At 39.3% G+C, this 19,618-nt stretch overlaps 2 protein-coding genes across 2 annotated transcripts; one reads left to right on the top strand and one right to left on the bottom strand.

Moving 5' to 3' along the window:
- The first annotated feature begins 715 nt into the window (after positions 1-715).
- Positions 716-4,389, top strand: snx18b (sorting nexin 18b). Its single transcript, XM_016557562.1, has 2 exons — positions 716-2,395; positions 3,743-4,389. The coding sequence occupies exons 1-2, from the start codon at positions 952-954 to the stop codon at positions 3,988-3,990; spliced, it is 1,692 nt and encodes a 563-aa protein (XP_016413048.1). The 5' UTR covers positions 716-951; the 3' UTR covers positions 3,991-4,389.
- Positions 4,390-5,842: 1,453 nt separating this feature from the next.
- Positions 5,843-19,364, bottom strand: LOC107744083 (chondroitin sulfate proteoglycan 4-like). The gene is made up of 11 exons (XM_016557561.1): positions 19,141-19,364; positions 17,597-17,760; positions 13,380-16,898; positions 12,814-13,287; positions 12,439-12,615; positions 11,794-11,992; positions 11,624-11,705; positions 11,350-11,399; positions 10,930-11,105; positions 9,440-9,617; positions 5,843-9,338 (listed from the first exon to the last, which is right to left on the bottom strand). Exons 1-11 carry the CDS (start codon positions 19,223-19,225, stop codon positions 7,255-7,257), a joined length of 7,188 nt encoding a protein of 2,395 aa, XP_016413047.1. The 5' UTR covers positions 19,226-19,364; the 3' UTR covers positions 5,843-7,254.
- Positions 19,365-19,618: the final 254 nt, after the last annotated feature.

Genomic DNA, 19,618 nt, shown 5'->3' with positions numbered 1-19,618 from the left:
TTAAATTAGGCACAGTGAATTTTATGACCGTTTAGGCCTTTAGACTTTTATATATTTCCAGCCAATGAAGTATGTTGATAATCTTTTTAATCAACACATCATCCTCTTAACACCCAATCCAGGCTAAGTGAACTATAAAAGCTTTTTTTTACAAGTACAAGCGAAAAAGACGTTACACTTGGGAATATGATTTATTAATTCAGTTAACAATCATTTTTACATTAAATGTTTAAAAATGGTTAAAAAATTATTAATGAACATTCTAGTTATAAATAATTACTGATACCGATACTGCTATACATAGGCTACTGAGCATTTTTTACAAAGTACAAGAGAAAAAAGAGTTACACTTGAAAATATTTTTACGCAGTATTCAGTTAACAATAATTTTTACATTAAATGTTTAAAAATTGTTTAAAAATATGAATGAACATTCTAATAGTTATAAATAGCCTAATTACGGGTAGAGATAGTGCTATCCATACTGGTCATTATATTATGATAACAAAGTTATTATAAAAATGTTATTCATAAAATGTGATGCGTTAATAATAACATATAATGATATAAAGCTGATGTCATCTCTTCGAAAATAAAAGGTCTATGATGGTTTACATTCAGTCATATCGCTCCATGAAGGGTCTTTGGGGTTTATTCGTTACCCCGGGCTGATTATTCTGATTGGCTCCACCCTCGATTATTCTGCCCTGGACCACAGAGCGCATTCAGCGAAGACAGGCAGGCGTAGGCTACACAAAACCCACTTTTTCAATACTCTTCTGAGAGGAATTTCAATCTGTTTTCACGGGATAATGTCTTCAAAAGTTTTCGACGTGTTTTGGTAGTAAACAGACAGCGTAAATTCCTGAAGAGGTTGATTTAACGGCACGGCGCGGAGGAGAGTGTATCGTAACTTTGTAAACTGAGTTTACAAAGCGTTTCCACACAACTATGGCGCTCAGAGCGAGAGCTTTATACGACTTTATCTCTGAAAATCCCGGCGAGATCTCTGTGACAGAGAAGGAACTTCTAACTCTGAGTAGTGAAGAGGTTGTCGATGGTTGGTTGGAGGGCACGAACAGCAGAGGTGAGACGGGACTCTTCCCTGCATCATACGTGGAGATTATAAAGACTGACACATCACTACACGGTAACGGGACGTCCGCCAGTCAGGACTATTACTGCCAAACTAGTCCTCAGAGGAGGGACACCTCAAATGAATCGACTCCCACTCATTCCGCTGTTTACCAGGGACACCTTCAGCAACAGCGACACAGTTTTGACACGAGCCAGGGAAGCGACGAGGATTGGGACGATGACTGGGATGACAGCGGAACGGCGGATGAACACGGAGGAACACCTGAAAAACGCGGGAATCGGGCAGGATATCCCATGACAAGCACCTCAGCTTCTCGACGTGGTAGTGCGCAACAGTCCAAAAGCACAGGAACAGTTGGGAAAAATCTCAATAGGTTTTCAACCTTTGTAAAGTCAGGCGGTGAGGCGTTCGTTTTGGGTGAAGCTTCAGGTTTGGTCAGAGATGGAGACAAAATATTTGTGGTTATGGGCCAATACGGTCCCGAATGGCAAGAGAACCCGTATCCATTCACTTGCACTATCGACGATCCTACAAAACAGACCAAATTCAAAGGCATGAAGAGCTATATGTCCTACGGACTCACGCCTAGTCATACTCAAAACCAGGTGAATAGAAGATACAAGCACTTTGACTGGCTTTATGCGCGACTTGTAGAAAAATTCCCTGTCATTTCGGTTCCTCACTTGCCTGAAAAACAAGCCACGGGTCGATTCGAAGAAGATTTCATTTCAAAGAGGAGGAAAGGTTTAATATGGTGGATGAATCACATGACAAGTCATCCTATTTTATCTAAGTGTGACGTTTTCCAGCATTTTCTTACCTGCAGCAGCAATGATGAAAAAGCTTGGAAGCAAGGCAAGCGAAAGGCTGAGAAGGACGACCTAGTCGGCGCTAACTTCTTCCTCACTATCTGTCCTCCAGCTTTACCGCTTGATTTACAAGAGGTGGAAAGCAGTGTAGATGGTTTCAAAACGTTCACCAAAAAAATGGACGAAAACATCATACAGCTCAACGTCACTATTAACGAATTTGCCAGAAAGCAGAACACTGGTTTTAAAAAGGAATATCAGAGAGTTGGACAGTCTTTCAGACTTCTAAGTCAGGCCTTTGAATTCGACCAGCAAGTATATTCAGCGCCATTAAACAAGGCCATGGAGCACACTGGAGAAGTCTACGAGACCATTGGGGATTACTTTGCAGAGCAGCCCCGTCAGGATTTGGAGCCAATTTCCGATCTTTTAGCGATTTACCAGGGCCACCTTGCAAACTTTCCAGACATTTTCCATGTTCAGAAAGGTTTGGGATTTTTCTCATGTGTTTGCTCAAATACCACTTGTCAGAATGGCATGCCATAAAATGAATATAGGTCAGTAGGTCAGTAGTTTATGTGCATGCCATCAGCTTAAAGAAGTGACGCACTATCCAGTCAACCCACCATACGTCAAGTTAATATTTAAGTGGAAACCTAAATCAGAATCATAAACTGCTATTTCACGAAACTAAAGAAGCATCTTATTCATACTGAAATGGATGGATGGCGTTCTAGCTGCTGATGTAAAATGGTTTGCTTTTTAGATTTATTAACTTTTTATACCTAATAGCAAATGGCACAAAGCAACAGGTTCTCAGCGGTATGTCAAATGACATGTCCTGATCTTTCCCTGGTTTGAGAGAGAGGGAGCATATGAGGCCTGCTAGCTCTTGCAGCTTGAGATGTGTGTTGGTATGGTGGAATGATGCCAACCCTGTTGTAATTCCCACATCCCTTTAGTGGGGGAAGTGTGTACTTCAGACTAACCAGTTTTTCCTTTACTGTGACATGAAATTGACTGATGTCATTCTTTTCTGTAGAATCATATGTCTAGGTTTATATGACGCAAATAGTTAATGCGGTTTTGTATGAGAAATTGCTTGTTTACATAAAACAACTGATGCTGGGAAAGCTTTTGTGTTGAAGGCTCTAATCCTAAACTTAGGGCCCCAGCACAGGGGAGCTGTGAACGCTTACACTACATTTTAACATACATAGTTATTCTGATGCCTTGGATGTAAAAACATTTTATGTACTGTATGTGATTGTCTTCTTAACGTTGATGTGAAACTACATTCACAACTTATTTTACTTCCGTAATCAGAAATATCCCAGGGTGAAACGTGATATTTGGCAAAAAAAAATGTAGGCCAGGATTTTTTTCCATCTGGAATTGATTGAATCATGAAAAGTAGGCGTTGCATGTCAGAATGGAGGGGTGAAAAGCAGAAGGTATTTGTGAAGTCAGATGCACAAAGAAATATTGTTTCAGAGGCAGAGCAACTTATCACATTGTTTTATTTGGAATACTAATGCACTGAATCCAGCGCAATAAGACCAGGAATGTGGAATTAGAATGTTAATAAGAGATCATTTCAAAATGACTTCTAGTGCACAGGGAATATTGATTTCTCCTTGAGAAATTCCAAAGAAAGCTGTAAGCCATAAATCAGAAGCCTGACTGGACTGAGCTTGCAGTTTAATGTGTTCAAAAGAGTGCATGTGTGTTTTTGCAGATGTGATTGGGTGTTGTAGATTTTAATACTTTAACTAAACTATTGCTTTCCTTGTTTTGTTTTTTTTACTTTCTGTTCACTTCTGTCTTTCTCCAGGAGCCCTCACTAAGGCCAAGGAGAGCCAGAAACACGGGGAGGAAAAAGATGGCATTGCAGGTGGAGGCATCCACGACCGCTGCAACATCATCTCCTGCGCTACGCTAGCTGAGATCCAGCACTTTCATCGCGTACGTGTGCGTGACTTCAAGGCACAGATGCAGCATTTCTTACAGCAGCAGATCAGCTTCTTTCAGAAAATCACAGGCAAGTTGGAGGAAGCCTTGGACATGTATGACCAGGCTTAGTACGTTACATTCCCACACTGTTGTGAGAGAACTGAAATAAAACAAATACGCAGCCTTTTTATTATAGACTCATGAAAGTACACTTACTGTCTTGTAGTAGTGTTTGGGGTGGCTTTGAGAAGAAAAAATGATGACGTGTGCCAGAAATTGACAATGGTCCTTAAAATGTAGAATACTATATAATCTGATTATACATAAGTCATAATTGATTTAAGTTGAAACCCTTGAAACATAACCACAATTTTAAGTTTACATTTTAATCGGCTTAGTAGTTACAGTCGATGTAAACAAAACAGATTACTTACTTATAATTGTGTGCCTGTACTGATACGATTCTGTCAATGGACTCATTCCATGGACCTGTGGTGATGTTAATTAAAGGCATTTGTGTCTTCTGAACTGTCCTCTGATTCCAATGAATTTTAATACAGATATAAAGATACATTATGCATTTGAATGCCTTATTGTGTCGGTCTGTCAAGTACGGTTGTTTATGATCCTTGTCAGTCTCTGCAAGTTATACTTGTATTAAACTTTATCTAATTTGCTCTGAAGGAGAGGCCTGTGTCTATTTTACATTAAGAGCTTGCAAGAGAAAGATGAGACACAGTTTCTCAGCCCTGGAGGAGAAGTGCAAAGGAACAATGACCTAGAAAACATGGGCTGAACCCTCTTTATCTAGAGGACATTCCAGACGAGGCAGAGTGGATCCCTCACAGTACTAGTTTACCAGCACTTTCATTATTCAGTTTAGACTTTTTCTCCCGTTACAACATAAGTATTTTAGTTAAAGTACAGCAAATGAGAGCTTAGAGGAAATATTTTAAGAGCTCAAGACCGTTACCAGCTGTATGAGCAAGTAAAATTGAAGTGAAACCTTAAAAAATGGAACTGCGGTTCTCAAACTGTGGACCACTGGTGGTCCGTGAAAGATTCCCAGTGGTCTGCCAGTTGTTATTGGCTGGTTTAACAAAACAGACCTAAATATAGATATATATTTGACAAAAAGCACCAACATTAAATTAATTATCCAATTAATAAACTCATAACAATTAATTATTAGTAATACAACAATCAACTGATTGTGTTAACATCAATTTTGACAAATTGTTACTGTTGTATCACTTTGATAATATAGCTGTTACAGGTCAGTGTGGCAGTTATATTATCAATGTTTATTCCAGATTTTTAGCTTGAGAATAGTTGGCTTGTGTAAATTCAGTAACAGTAGTGGTCTAGTTCATTTCAAAGAAGAACAAAAACAAACTGGTAAAAAGGATGACCAATGAGTGCCCCACATGAGATTTGAGTGGTTAGGGGTTTCGCAATTTTTGTTTTACTCTTTAAATGGTCCGTCATGTAAAAAGGTTTTAAGAACCATTGAAAAATAATAAAAATGGGAAAAAAATATTGTACCATTATTAGTTTCTGTGCTTACTAGGGAGAAAAACCAGAGCTGCCCTGAGCAGTCAATCTCTCACTGCGTTTGAATTATTTATTAGAGCTAAAGTTAGGCTTCTCTTTCCACACACTCAGGTCCTTAATCATGAAGAATTTATTCCCACACCCTGATCACTAACAAACCCACACATATTGCGCATGCTAATAATAATGCTAAGGAGAAAATGAATGACTACACTGTTCATTTGTGTTTTTATGAACCACTGTTCATATCAATATTTGGTGCTATAGTAATTACAAGTAGTGTAATGCAATTCAACCCTAACCCTAACTACACTAATATATTTTATATACTGTATTAATCATAAATATTATTTTGTTACATTTCAAAACTGGCCAAAGGATTATAAAAAAAAGCAATCATTTATTATTTCATAGATTTATACATGTAATGACAATCATTTTTACATTAATGCATCTAACTCAGAGATACTTTCTCTATCACACAGACATAAATACACACATACATGTAAACATTCATAAATCTGTAGCCCATAGTAAATTATAGGTATTACAAGATAACAAACACAGACTGTCAATATCAGCACATTTCTGTTGTATCTCCTGCTAATGCCATCTTGCTAGGAATGTAAAAATTATGGTGCAATATTTCTGAGGGAGGTTTTGTTTTTGTGGTCAGCATAATATTTAAATTTTAGACACTTCTTTAAAATGCACCTTTGAGCAGTTTCAGTTCTCTCTTCAATTTCATTACTTTCTGACAGACTATGTTTACAGCAAATGTGACCATATAAATAAACATAAGGCATTAGGGTACAGCATGAAGCTATAGTGCTTTTTGAAAACCATTTAGAGAGAAACTGTGAAAGAAATATTCAGTTTAGTTATCTTGTAGAAGTAGTAGTTATTCTATATCTTGCACTATATATAATAACAAATAAACTGAATTAAACTTTACCTTCCCTATTCCACTTACCTGTAGGCTTACATGTAATAACAATACTTTATTATTTAAGCAATCCTATAATCATTAAAACAATAATGTATTGTTACTACATGAAGGGTTAAGTAGAATAGTGACCTATATCAGTATTTTATAAAAACCAAGAACACTGGATGTTAAACACGTGTGGTGTTTGACCTCTAAAATGTGGCAAAGGATTTAAATTTATGATAACATTTGGTTTATACTATATTCAGTGAACTGAATTAAACATTGTTCATTCGTTCTATCCATAGCACATTATCAAAGAAATATGCAAAAACCCATTGTTTGTCACTGGGGTAGTACCCTCAAAGGTGTACCTTTGTACCTTATCTACCCATAAAGGGTGCATATTAGTACCTTAAATGTACCTTTGAGGGTCCTGCCCAGTGACCAGCTAAAGGTACCATTTTTGCACATTTTTTCTGACTATGTATACTGGAAAATATAACTGCAAAATATTCTGACCCTGTAATAAGATTTGGTGGCCATCTATGTTTTGTAAACAAAGAAACAAAACAACAACAAAAAATATAAAAACCACAAAAACATTTAAACTGTGGCAGGACAAAACTGAAACAATAGGATTCACATCAAAAATTAATATTACAATTTTAGTTATTTGGCGATCTTTCCCTTGTTACTAAGCCAAGAGACCTTCAGAGTCTGCAAGGTTAAAAACCAAATGGCAGCAATAGTATGATTAGATATTTAAGTTCCTCAATGTATGGTATGAAACTTAGAAGCTTACTTTCTTCTGCCAGTAATGCTAAGATTTGTCTCTGATCACGGTCATGCACAATGATAGTTCACAAAATTGGTTCAAGCAACATCTGGATGTGATAAAAAGAGTTGAGTCAAACCCAGTATTGGTTTTGTTTAAGGGGTGGTGTTGCTGGTGAACATTGCTGGGCAGAATCAGGGTTAAGTGGATTCCATGTGCAAAGGAGAAATGGAGACACAGCTTGTTCAATTGCTGGCACCAAGGCTGCATCATGTACTTCCTGTAAAATAGGACTATCCGGGCAACTTGGAGTGAGGGGGGTTACTATAACCGAAGGAACAGTGAGACTTCTCTCAGGCTGACCCAGATACGGGCCTCTGGCTAAAATATCTTCACCAGGGTTCCCTGTCAGATCCTGTATCATTGCCGGGTGGGCCCGCTTTTCCCTGCGATGCCGGAAGACAAGTATGAGAACCACAAGAATAACAATCAGGAGGAGGCAGGCCAGAAGTGACAGGATGATGAGCAGGGGATCAGATGCAGGTCTCGGTAAAGACTCCATCCTCACCAAAGTATTTTTCGGGGAGGGGTCCAACTTGCTCATAGTGGTACGGTGCACGTGAGGAAACGTGGATCTGCTTCGTGTGTGGTTCCCCCAGCGGTTTCGAGGTTTCAGCTTTGAAGCAGTCCTGTGTGGTCTTGTTGATGGATCTATGTGAGATGGCGGGTACATAGCATTTGTTGTTCTGTTCAACGTCGGCATCTTGGTCGGCTCTGAAAGCATATGCTTCCCTGTAATGGGGTCATAAGGTAATACTAGGTACACAAATTCGCCCATGGCAGGCTGGACGTTGGCTGCCTTCAAAAGGAAAACAAATGAGTCATTAAGTGGATGGACCGCTGTGATGTTGTACCTGGGTGCTGTTGTGTTGCCATAAATGGCATGGAAGTTGATGTTTTCCTCAATAGCCACTCTGCCTTGTTCCACATCCCTGAATGAGAAGGATTCCACCAAGTGAGAGGCTCCTCCAAGGTCAAATGTGACTTTGACTAGCTTTCCATGTTTCGGTGGCTCAAGAATTTCAAAAATGGGATCACTAGCACTAAGGGAGGCCAATTCTGTTGCATCCAGGACGTCCTTTCGTAGCTTCACTGGGATGCCATCTGGGATCCTGACATGCTCTCCAAGGTGGATCAGTGGGTTGACTGTGATGTTGACCACCTGGTTGGTCAGGTTACTCTCAGATGTGAAGACCGTGAACTCAAAGCAGTCTCGAGGGGATGACAGGTCACTCATGTTATAAAATACTCTGCCGGTGTGCAGGTCTTCTTGGTCAAAGTGTGTGACCGGTTCTTCCATAACCATGACACTCCCATGACTTGGTGGGCTTGTAACTAAATACTTAATGGATGCATGTCTCTCATTAGACACTGCGGCCAGGTTCTCGAATGTCAGAGTCACTGTGGTCTGGCCTTGCAATAGAGTCAGTCCAGTGTTGTTGACCACACTGATGGTGATATTCTCTACCTCTACACTGAAGAGCTTGTAGAGTGGTCTGTGGAATCCATCAGTGATGCTGAAGTAGATGACCCCTGATGAGAGTTCCCCTTTTTGTACAAAGTGCACCCTTCCTTGATTTACATCAGCTTGGGTGAAGGTGCTGATAGACTTATTGAGCTGACCCTCCAAAGCAAGGAAGCCATTTTTGGGCTTGCTGATTACAGTATAATAAAGTTCCTCAGGTGGAGTGTCTTGGTCCTCCACATAAAGATTCTCAGGATCCAAGGTCACAGTGTCCCCTTTGACTACTTTGAGTCGAGGGGATCCTGTCTTGAGCACAGGAGGCCGGTCATTAACAGGGGTCACAGTGATGTTAAATATTTCAGATACTATATAATCTGTATTCTGAGGTCGCTGAGCAGGCTTTCCTTTGGGGATTAGCCACACGTCAAAGGTGAAGTTATCATGAGTGGTCTCTGAGTCGTCATGTACGTATATGATTCCATGCTTATGGAGGTTGAATTGAGAGAACTTTGGTCTTTCATGTGTCAGGTTCTTTTCACCTACAACAATTGTACCATGGTGGGATGGAGAGGTGATTTCATACCAGACCTCATAGAAATTACGTTCCGCTTCATCTAATTTTCCCAAAACGTTTGCGGCATCCAATTTTGATTTATCAATGAGAACACTACTACCCTCAGTGACAACAGCACCTAAATAATAAATATGAATGTTAGTGTTGTTAATGTAATGGTAATCATATATTTTTTAATTGTTTTCCAAATTAAAATAACCAGAAGTCAGAAATCATTACCAGTATTTGTTAAGAGTGCACTCCTATGCTCCGGGCCTGTATTTTCATAAGAGATGTGGATATTAAAGGTATGAGCTTGGAGGAATGCTGGGGGGCATGATGCAGTGAAGGTGAAGGAATCTGTAGCGGTCCATGAAACAGGTTTAGTCTGTGCATACAGCACAGCACGTTCTTTCACCTAAAATAAAATAAGTAATTTAGCTTATTTATAAGTTAGAATGATCATATCCACCTTTTTGCTGAGTAACCTATGAGTGGCGTCATGATGGATTCTAACTTCCGTTTGGATGCTCTCGTGTTTCGGTCTCCATAGAAATTCATGTTAAAATGGTGTAAAGATCGACTGAATGAATTTAACTGAAACTTTTTCAGCATAACTAAATATAAAAATGTGTGCAGGGTTAAGCTGTGTTGTTGGCTGCCACAGTAACAGCAATAAATTCAAGAATTCCTGTAAAGTACTTGTTTTGCACAAAAGCAAATCTGCAATGCTTAAGTTAAAATACAGTATGTAAAATAATAAAATAATGTGTTTTGTGGACAAAATCCCCTGAACTTCACCCCGATCGGGAGCTGTATGTAGGATATGTGTGCTCATGTGTTTTCAATGCAGCTAACCGTGGGTCGCTTCATGTCATCTAACCATGTCATCAACTCACTCAACTATTGTTGAGTAACTGCACAAAGACGGACAGTGCGACACTATAATGTGATGAAACTATGGCGCCATGTGCTTTTTAAAACCATTTTCATAGGTTTAACTTTATATTACGAGCTCGGAAAATACGTTTTGACTAGAATTTGGCTAGAAACACCACAGACCAGAAATGTAAAGCATCGTTCCAGTATGAGTTGGGCGAGACTTCCATGTTCAGGAAAAAGGTGGATAAATGTTATTTAATATCACATTTTAAAAATAAATCAGCTTAAAGAACAAGCAAGTCACTAGAAGATGAGGAAGTGTTGGCATTATGCTCTTGCATTTCCTTTGTGTGGTTGATTCAGATAACATGCAAGAGAGTGAAGTTTACATCTAAATTTCTTACTGCCCAAATAAAAATTGTGATGCCAAAAAAATAAAATTTGGGCTGAAGATGGTGATGACGTCATGAAAATGACATACAGCAGTCATTTGCAGACTTGCTTAAGTTGTTGGCTATACAGATACGTTACTATACAATTTCTGTCAGAACAACTTAATGTTATGCTCAAATAATGTTACATGAAACTGTATTGTTTTGACATGGAAGAACATCATTGAAATCATATATATCTTCAAAACATCTATGCTGAATGGCATCTGTGGTAGAGCATTTAAAATGTTAAACATTAGCAGAACTCGCTAGCTCAAAAGTAGTTTGCTTTTGTCTTAATGTACCTACCCTCACCAATTCCTTTGAATTGAAGAACACTTCCATGTGAACATACTTTTGAAAAGAAGTACGCATTTTAACATAAGCCAACTAAACTCAAGCAGATTTCATAAATACCATGTTTTTGGTAAAGGATGAGATTTCTTCTGTGGAATTTTCATCTTGTTTCCAAATCAGGCTGCCAAATCTTGGAGGTGAGGTCACAGTGTACGTGATGGTGCGATTGCCATAAATATCATCAAAGTCATTTGTGATTATCAGCAGCTCATCTTCAGTAATTAACTTTGAAGACCCTGTAGAAGGATACAGGAAATACATCCTTTACATCACACAGACAATTGCACCATTACTGTTTCTTTGACTAGGCTAGTCTGAGTTTCACTTTTTACAATCCAGTCCAGCTGCTGCAGTCTGCTACAGTATCTTGTTATTTTGCTACCCTATTGCTTCATATGAACGGCACTCTTACTAACTTTATTTGAAGAAAGCGGCAACAAAGAAGTCCTGAATTGTCTTTAAAGCACAATAAAATCAAACCTGGGAAAACTTTGAGCTCTTGATTTTTCTCTAAGTTGATGACCAGGTTACTGTTTCTTTGACTAGGCTAGTCTGAGTTTCACTTTTTACAATCCAGTCCAGCTGCTGCAGTCTGCTACAGTATCTTGTTATTTTGCTACCCTATTGCTTCATATGAACGGCACTCTTACTAACTTTATTTGAAGAAAGCGGCAACAAAGAAGTCCTGAATTGTCTTTAAAGCACAATAAAATCAAACCTGGGAAAACTTTGAGCTCTTGATTTTTCTCTAAGCTGATGACCAGGAGCAAAGATTTGCCTTGGAGCAAAGTTCACCCCATCGTTAACTTGAAAGTGAAATCCTCCAGACAGGGCACCTGTCAAAACATAAATACCACAGACCTACTGAGAGATCAAGGAAAATGGGTTATCAAATCTTATGGGCACTTTATAACGTAAACTAACCACTATGTACAAACACCAGCTGGCCATGACTGATATGCTCTTGGGTGAAGTTCAGAACAAGCCTGGAGGGGGCGCTCTTCAGGGCTAGATGCCCATTACTTGGTGGAGTGATGATGAATTCTAGGCTCTCAGAAGGAGAATCTGGATCCTCAGAACTGAGGTCTTCAGTGGTTATCTCTGTCACAGAACCTTCCCACACCTAATGAAAGAAACATGATGCTGTCAGTTCTGGTCATGTTTTGTCAGGTGAGGTTTGACATTTTTCACTAGAAACTATTTTTTATTTTACACCAGAGGCTATTTTAGAATGTGTTTACTGAGCCTCCTGCTGGCCAAAGTGGGCATCTAAAGTCTAGGCCTCCACACAGTTTAAGCTGGTTTTAACCAGTGCTTTTTTCCATGATGAAAATGGAAAAACAATACGTGCCAAACCTATATTAGATGAATGTACCACTATTTTAGTGCTAGTGCACAAATTTGTTGGGTCTGTGGGAAGAAGATGAAATCTGTCATTTGAAAAATCCAGTTTGCAGTCATGTTTTACTGTTTTGGTGTGTTTTATATTTGTTTTATAACTTACAATTTAATTTCACAAATACTATACATATAAGAAGATTACACATTAGCTTAAAGGAAAAACCTCACCTTAAGAATTCTGTTGACAGTTACAATTGGAGGTTCATCATTTATGGGTGTTATATTGACATAAACCACAAATGGCAAACTTCGCTTCCGGATATCTGTAGTATTGGCCACCACTGTAAAATTATCAGCCACGGTCTCACTTCCATCATGGACATAGAATATGAATCCCTGTTCAGTCTGTGGCAAAAGAAAGAATACAATTCTTTTTTGTAGCAACATTTATTATAAAAACTACTAGTGAATATTATCCTTTCATAATGATTATATATATTTAATTTACTAGTATAAACTGTGATAAATGTATTGCCTTGTTTTAACCTTTGTTGTATGGGAGTGAAGAGAAACCAAGTAAACAAGTGACAAACATAAACTCACTTGAGCCCTTGTGAAAGACGGAATTGGAACACCAGGGATCCTTGAGTGTTCAATTCGTCCATGATGAGGCCCCTCGGTTACAAGATAGAAGATTTGGAGTCCATGAAAGTGCCGGTTGACAACTTTGATGTTGTGCTGAGTGAGAGCTTTAGAAGAACCCTCTATCAGGGTCATATTGGACACCTCTAGTGGGATGTGCAAGGGGATAATATCCACTACAACTATGAGATCATGGATTATTAGAATGCCATTGGTTACGTCAAGTGAGAAGGAGTCATTAACATATCCACGCTCAGTTTGAACATACTGAACATGCCCTTCATTGATATCACCCTGTGAAAAGCTTTGGATGGGATTCTCCTGACTGCCACGGTAGCGATCTTCTTCTAGCATAGATATCCGCAGAAAACCGTAGGTGGGTGCCACTTTCACAGTATACACAATCTCAAAAGGTTTGTTATCCTCATGAACGACCTGGAACACACCACATATACTCATTAAATAGATAATAGTCTGCATTTCATAACCAAGTTATCTGAAAATGATTTTAATAAAGCAAAACTAACCTGGAGAATTTCCTTGTTGATTTTAACAGGCTTTCCTTCTTCCACCACAATTGGGTTATTGTGAATGACTCTTGGAGGCCTCTGATGACTCTCAAGGAACACCTTAACTGGCACACTTACATCCAAACGGAGGCCTTTAACTTTGCTGGTGAAGTTAAAAAAGTCCTCCAGTATTTCACTGTCATCGTGATGATACACTACATGACCCATCTTCAAGTCATGCTGTGTGAAAGTATTTGCTTTTATATCATTGCAGTAAAGAGCCCCATGGCTCGGTGGTAGAAACACCTCAAAGACCACTTCCTCATCATGCCTGACATCCATATTAGTGGAGATACTGAAATTAGCAACTCCTAAACTGGCCATCTGGCCTTTCTTGACCAAAAGACCCGTGTTGTTTGCCACCTTAACAAATGGATCATGGGCCGACACTTCAAGTAGTGTTGATGTGTAGTGCTTCCCATCAGATATAAAGAGGACAAAGCGGCCATAACTCACCCCTTTGTGAATGAACAGCACTCTCTTCTCTTCTAAGTCCTTCTGATGGAATTGATAAAGCTTGTGTGTGGTGTCATTTACCAGGACCAGCTCACCCATAGGGATCTTTCGTCTGGTATAAAGCAGATCTTTGTCATTAAAGTCTGTGTCAGCATCATGGTAGCACAAATCTTCCAGTGTAAGCAACCGCTGGCTGTCACGCACCACATGGAAAACTTTATCCACAACACGGATGGGTTTCTGATCATTAACCAACTGGATGTAAATATTAAATGTACTCGCCGTGCCTTGGGACTTATTTTTCAGAGAGCCAAAAGAGGCCAGGAATGTAAATGCATCATGGGTGGTTTCACTATCATCATGGACATACAAGATGTGTTCCTCTGAAATGTCCTGATTGGTGAACTCTATTACGCTGTCATTGCTGGCAGAGGAATTAGAGAGGTTTATTCTTTTCAGTACCCCATGTTTAGGGCTGCAGGTGACAGTGTAGTGTACTGCTTTAGAGCTGGGTGTCCCTGAGAAAAGCATTGCCTTAGTAATGACCTTGCTCTCCCCTTCCAAGAGAGAAAGTCCATGATTTTTTACAATTATGTTATGAATATCTGCTTTGATACTGATTCTGAACTCATGAATCCCTGACAGGGCAAATTTGGAGAATACTTGAAAGTGAAACATGTCTCTTGTATCATCAACTGGCCTTTCTAAGAGCTCATACTGCAACTTGTGATTAGTAATGTCATCTTGGCTGAAAGTTGAGTTATTTTTTAAAATCTTATTACCGAGAAGAAGATGTCCTTTCCTTGGTATTGTCAATAAACGAATGTGAAGGTCATTTTCCAAAAGTCTTGTACCCTTGGTAACAACATGGAATTGTTGAGGTGTCAATGTGACTTTCTGTTCACCATCTATCTCTACCTTATTTCTGGTGATTCTATAACGAATCCAGCATACTCTAATCAAAAACAACAACTCATCCGTAATGACTGAGCCGACTGTGGCTTTGCATTTGAAACTGTCAGTGATATTACTTTGCTGCGTCCCATGGAAGGTGCTGAGATATCGTAGACGCTCCTTTTCCAGAAGTTTTTGTGTAAATGTGCTTGTTTGCTTCCACTGCCCACTTGAATGCAGCCTTTGAAGCTCACCATAGATTGGTGGCACTGTGACGTCATAGCGAATGTCCACGGCTTGTTTAGGAACATTGACTTGCACAGCAAGATGTTTGTTACTAATAAAGGTTGCTTCACCTTGGGTTACCTCTACTCCAGTGTTGTTGGCAACCTTGTGTTCTAGAGGAACAGCGATGATCCTGAGTACCACTGTGTTGCTTAACTTGTCCCCATCACTCACCCTAATAGCCATTCTGGCGTTCTTGACACCTTTGTGGACATAACTCACTTTACCCTGCTCTAGATCACTTAGAGAAAATGAGGTAACTGCTCTGCCCGGTTGTTCCTCTATCTCTAGAAAGCCTGATCCAGCATTCAGGTTTCCAAGGACTGAGAACATCAGGTCTGTGGAGTTACTGTCAGGGTCGATGACCCTGAGGACATCTGTGCTCATACGACGTCTTGAGCGCTCTAGAAGAATGAAGAGACTGCCCTCAGGAAGGCTGAGTTCAGGAGCATCATTGACAGGTGTGATGCTGATGTTAAATCTGTGCAGACGGTTCCCTTTGAGAAAGCTAGGCACTTCCTTTTTGCGGTTGGTGAAGATGGAAAACATGAAAAAGTCAAGTAGGTCCTCAGATCCTCCATGGACATACATGACCCTTCCATGCCAGAGATCCAGAATACTGAAGGTGTTCTCACCCAGATCAGGGTCAACATCCAGTCGGAGTTGCCCATGGACCGGCTGCTCTTCAACACGAAACATAATCTGCGATTGACGGATCCCAAGCTTACGGAACTCTAGATTAATCTTAATGTGTTTAGACTCAAGTGGTGCCCGTCCACCTTCAAGAACCTCCAAATCCTTGAGTAAAAGATCATTTTTCTTGTCCATCTCAGGTAGGGCATCTGTGATATTTTCAGAATCTATGGTAATAACTGATGGACTTGTGGTACTGGGTCCAAGCTGTTTTTGTGGTTCACAACCAACAGAAATATCCTTGGTGACCAATGCTTTTGGAAGGCCCATCCTTTGGTAATTGACTCTGATATTCCTAAGACAGCCTTTAAACGCACCTCCTCCAATACGCTTCCCAACCATAGAGAGCAATCCATACTTGCGGACTTCTGTGTAAGTGCTGACATCGACCCCACCTAGGAACAGAGGTCCAGTAAACTGTAACGCACTGGCATTTATCCCAAAGCTAGAATTGTGCATCTCCAAACCCAAAGTAAACTGAAGATTCAAAGGAGACAAATAGAGCCGCAAAATGTGCCATGCCCCATCATTGACGACCATCAAGGAACGCAATGCTGTCTTGGTTACACCTATTTTAATGATAGCAACAAGGTGACCCTTTTGGATCTCCAGGGCAAAATAGTTACCGTTTCCTGCAGAGCTGTATAAAAGGATCCCCTCTGAATGTACTGTATGCAGTTCACATTCAAATACACCCTCTTGGGGTACGTCCCATGTTGGTAGGGACATGTATGCTTTGGAACTGAAAAAACTTATAGAATCGTTGACAGTGCCTGAAAATTGTGGGCTGCAACCAAGTGACACTTCATGAATCATTTTGTATCCAGAGTAAGGCCTAAGGGAGGACAGGAGGTTATGCTCATTGAACAGAACCTCATCCAAACATCCCCGAAAGCCAAAAGGAGTTTCATTCACTGAGAGGTAGGATTTTTCCAGATCCCCGACACCACCAACAAAAAGTCCATCCTGGACATCCAGTTCAAAGTCAGGTCCTGGCATCTTAGCAGATGTTATAGAGTTTTTGTCCACAGTCAGCGTGATGTTGTCATTATCATGTTGAAGTTCTAATGTATGCCAGGTCAGATCATTCAAGGGGAAACCCTTCTCAGAACGAACAGTCCGTTCCCCAGATCCAAGCTGAATCCGCACCTGACAGAGATGGACAGAAGATCTTTATAGTAATGTAGGAAATAATCTTAAAAAAAAAAAAAAAAAAAGCTAACAACTCCCAGTATTGCTAAGAAACTCATACTACATTAACTGCAGGCAACAGTCGCCATGTCAGTATTTCATAGCATGAAAAGACTTGTCAGTACAGTGATGCATGTGAAGGTTTAGACTATGAACAGACCTTTTTTGTCTGGAAGCAACAAGAAATCACTTGCCTTTTGTTTTTGCCTGTGGGCAAAAAATATCTGCGTTGAGCGTGTACCTTATTACAAGTCAGATGAATGTAACTGCCATAGATGGGAATAAGTTTAAGCTCAGTATTCATATAAGATTTCAACATACTGTAGTTTAGCCGATTCATCTGAACTGATCGACATATGCAACATTTCACTAAGTAATCTCAGCCTCTTACAGCAGTTGCAAAACTGCAGTGATCTTAGACAATTATTGAACTGTATTCTTATGCTACAATATTCTTTCTGTTTTTGACTTATCACTGAAATTGATACATACTCTATTCTAAAAAATGCATACAAGAGAAACTAATAAATAATATGCAATTAATTGTTACAAAACATCAAATTACAGGTTGCAATAAAGTCTATACCTATAAATAAGTGTATATGAAGATCTCTTTTTAGTAAAATCATTTAAATGTAATGCATTTAATTAATCACCTGTACTCTGCCAGAATGCAGCCCCAGCCAGAGGAAGTCCATCTCCCCAGCTGCCAAGAACAGCAGGCCACTGGGTCCAGAGGTTCGAAACCGTACATGGAACGACGTCTGACTAGACAACTCAACTGCTTTCAAATGCACAAACCCATCTCCGTAGAAAGAAGCTGCAAAGCAATTTGTCCTAGAATTAGGTTTTTTTATATATATATATATATAGAACCCCTATTGATCCACATGTTTTATAATACTATTGCTTAATACAGCATATACATAAACATGACACATTTTTCCCCCCATTTTGCAGTTTACAACAGTTAAGGGCAAAGGACACATTCCTTAAAACAAAAAATGCCAGAGGGCAATGTCTTGCTGTTTAAGAAATACAACTCATACATTTAAATGACTAATTTCATCCCCTCAGCTTTTGTCTCTCATCATAAGTGCATGGACTATTCTTGCATACTGTATGTATCTGAGTTGCTATTGCCCCCAGTAAATTAGGTTTTTATTGGCCTGAACAGCTCTGTGACAGCTCCTGCTCTGTGCCTAATGCAGTTTAGACTAAGTGCTGTTGTGTCTGCAACCCTCTAATGCTTTATCAGAATTCAATTAATGCATTTTAATGTGCTGAATGCCTTTTAGGAGCACAGTAGCCTAGTACTGTTTAATTTCTAGAGCACTCTGTCAAAGGAGTCAATAGAGATTAGCACAGTGACTGGTGATGAACATGCTTTTCAAAATGCTAACCATACTGAGTTAGTAGGGCAGGGAATTTTTACTAATTATATTGCTCTAATTTGATTATTCAACCTGTGAGGGACAGATTGTAAAGTATGTCCAAGTTACTGTATAAACTAGTCATGCACCACAAAGTGGCAGCAAACATAAACACCTATTGAAAAACCAGTGAGTCCATGGCATCCATCCTAATACATGGACACTGGGATAAAGATACATCACATTCATGTTTACATAACTTTAAATAGCCTATAGCCTAACTTCAATACAGAAGAATTACACTCATAAAAGTATTTCAGTGCTGAAAACGGGGGTTCATATTTTTAAAGGCTTAAAGCAACATTATCTCATCTTTCTAGCAATGTTAGGAGGTTTTTAAAAATGCATTGAATTGCAGATTACGGTCTCTATCTGTTTTTGGACTGGGGGAGGTCGCTTTCATTCATGCTGCAAGTAAACAAAATGAATTTGGACAGATCGGATTATATCTAATCCCATATCAGACATGTGCAGAAGTGACTGTACAGTGAGGTATTAATTACTCCTTACATGTCACTATCTCCACATGTGTTGTTTATGAATTATTGTTTATATTTTATGTAGTTTACATAAATAATCGTTCCATCTGAACAGAATTATTGAAGCCAGACTGAAATTCTACTTAGACGAAACTAGAGATAGCCTATATGAACTACTGAAAACAAAACTGTTATGTTGTTTTAGTCTCAAAATATAAATATAAACTGGTCGTTATATTATATTATTATATTAATAATGTCGTTTTGTCGTGGTCTGCTCACACTCACCTCCGAAAGCCTCTCCGCCAGTCAAAGAGAGCAGCACAAACACGCGCCACAAAAACTTTTGCTCAAAGGAAATGTGAATCCACATGTTTCATAGCATTTCAGATCAATTTAAATGTCTTATTGATTTAATATTCCCCAAAGTACGTCCATCGCGCGACCTTAAATCTTTGTTAACTTTAAATCACTGTACCTGCAAATCTGTCATCTAAACAACGTCACGGGCGAGTGACGGGTTGCCCCGCCCCTTCATGCATATTCATAATACTCACGCCATAATTACGGAGGAAAATACCAGTCTCAGAAATTGCCCGACCTCTTCATTCATATTATTCAGTATGCTTCTACTTTAGTAGCAGTAATGAAAGCTACTGAAATCTTAAAGCTGCAGAATCTGTGGCTCGTTTTTGTCATCCTTATTGATCTGTTAAGTTAGGATAGCTCGAATGCGTACTGTGGAATAATCATAATGTTAAAGCCA

This window comes from Sinocyclocheilus rhinocerous, unplaced genomic scaffold (genome assembly GCF_001515625.1).
Source record: "Sinocyclocheilus rhinocerous isolate Xijiao unplaced genomic scaffold, SAMN03320098_v1.1 scaffold287, whole genome shotgun sequence".
Lineage (NCBI taxonomy): Eukaryota > Metazoa > Chordata > Actinopteri > Cypriniformes > Cyprinidae > Sinocyclocheilus > Sinocyclocheilus rhinocerous.
Note: the sequence above shows the minus strand (reverse complement) of the source record. Positions and strands in the feature narration are given on the sequence as shown.

Coding starts and splice junctions, on each gene's coding strand:
- LOC107744083 (XM_016557561.1), bottom strand. CDS start 19,225: ATGTGGATTCACATTTCCTTTGAGCAAAAGTTTTTGTGGCGCGTGTTT. Junction 11,106..11,349: donor AGAGCTCAAAGTTTTCCCAG/GTTTGATTTTAT, acceptor ATCCTTCTACAG/GGTCTTCAAAGTTAATTACT. Junction 9,618..10,929: donor CATCCTTTACCAAAAACATG/GTATTTATGAAA, acceptor ATTTTATTTTAG/GTGAAAGAACGTGCTGTGCT.
- snx18b (XM_016557562.1), top strand. CDS start 952: ATGGCGCTCAGAGCGAGAGCTTTATACGACTTTATCTCTGAAAATCCC. Junction 2,396..3,742: donor CATTTTCCATGTTCAGAAAG/GTTTGGGATTTT, acceptor GTCTTTCTCCAG/GAGCCCTCACTAAGGCCAAG.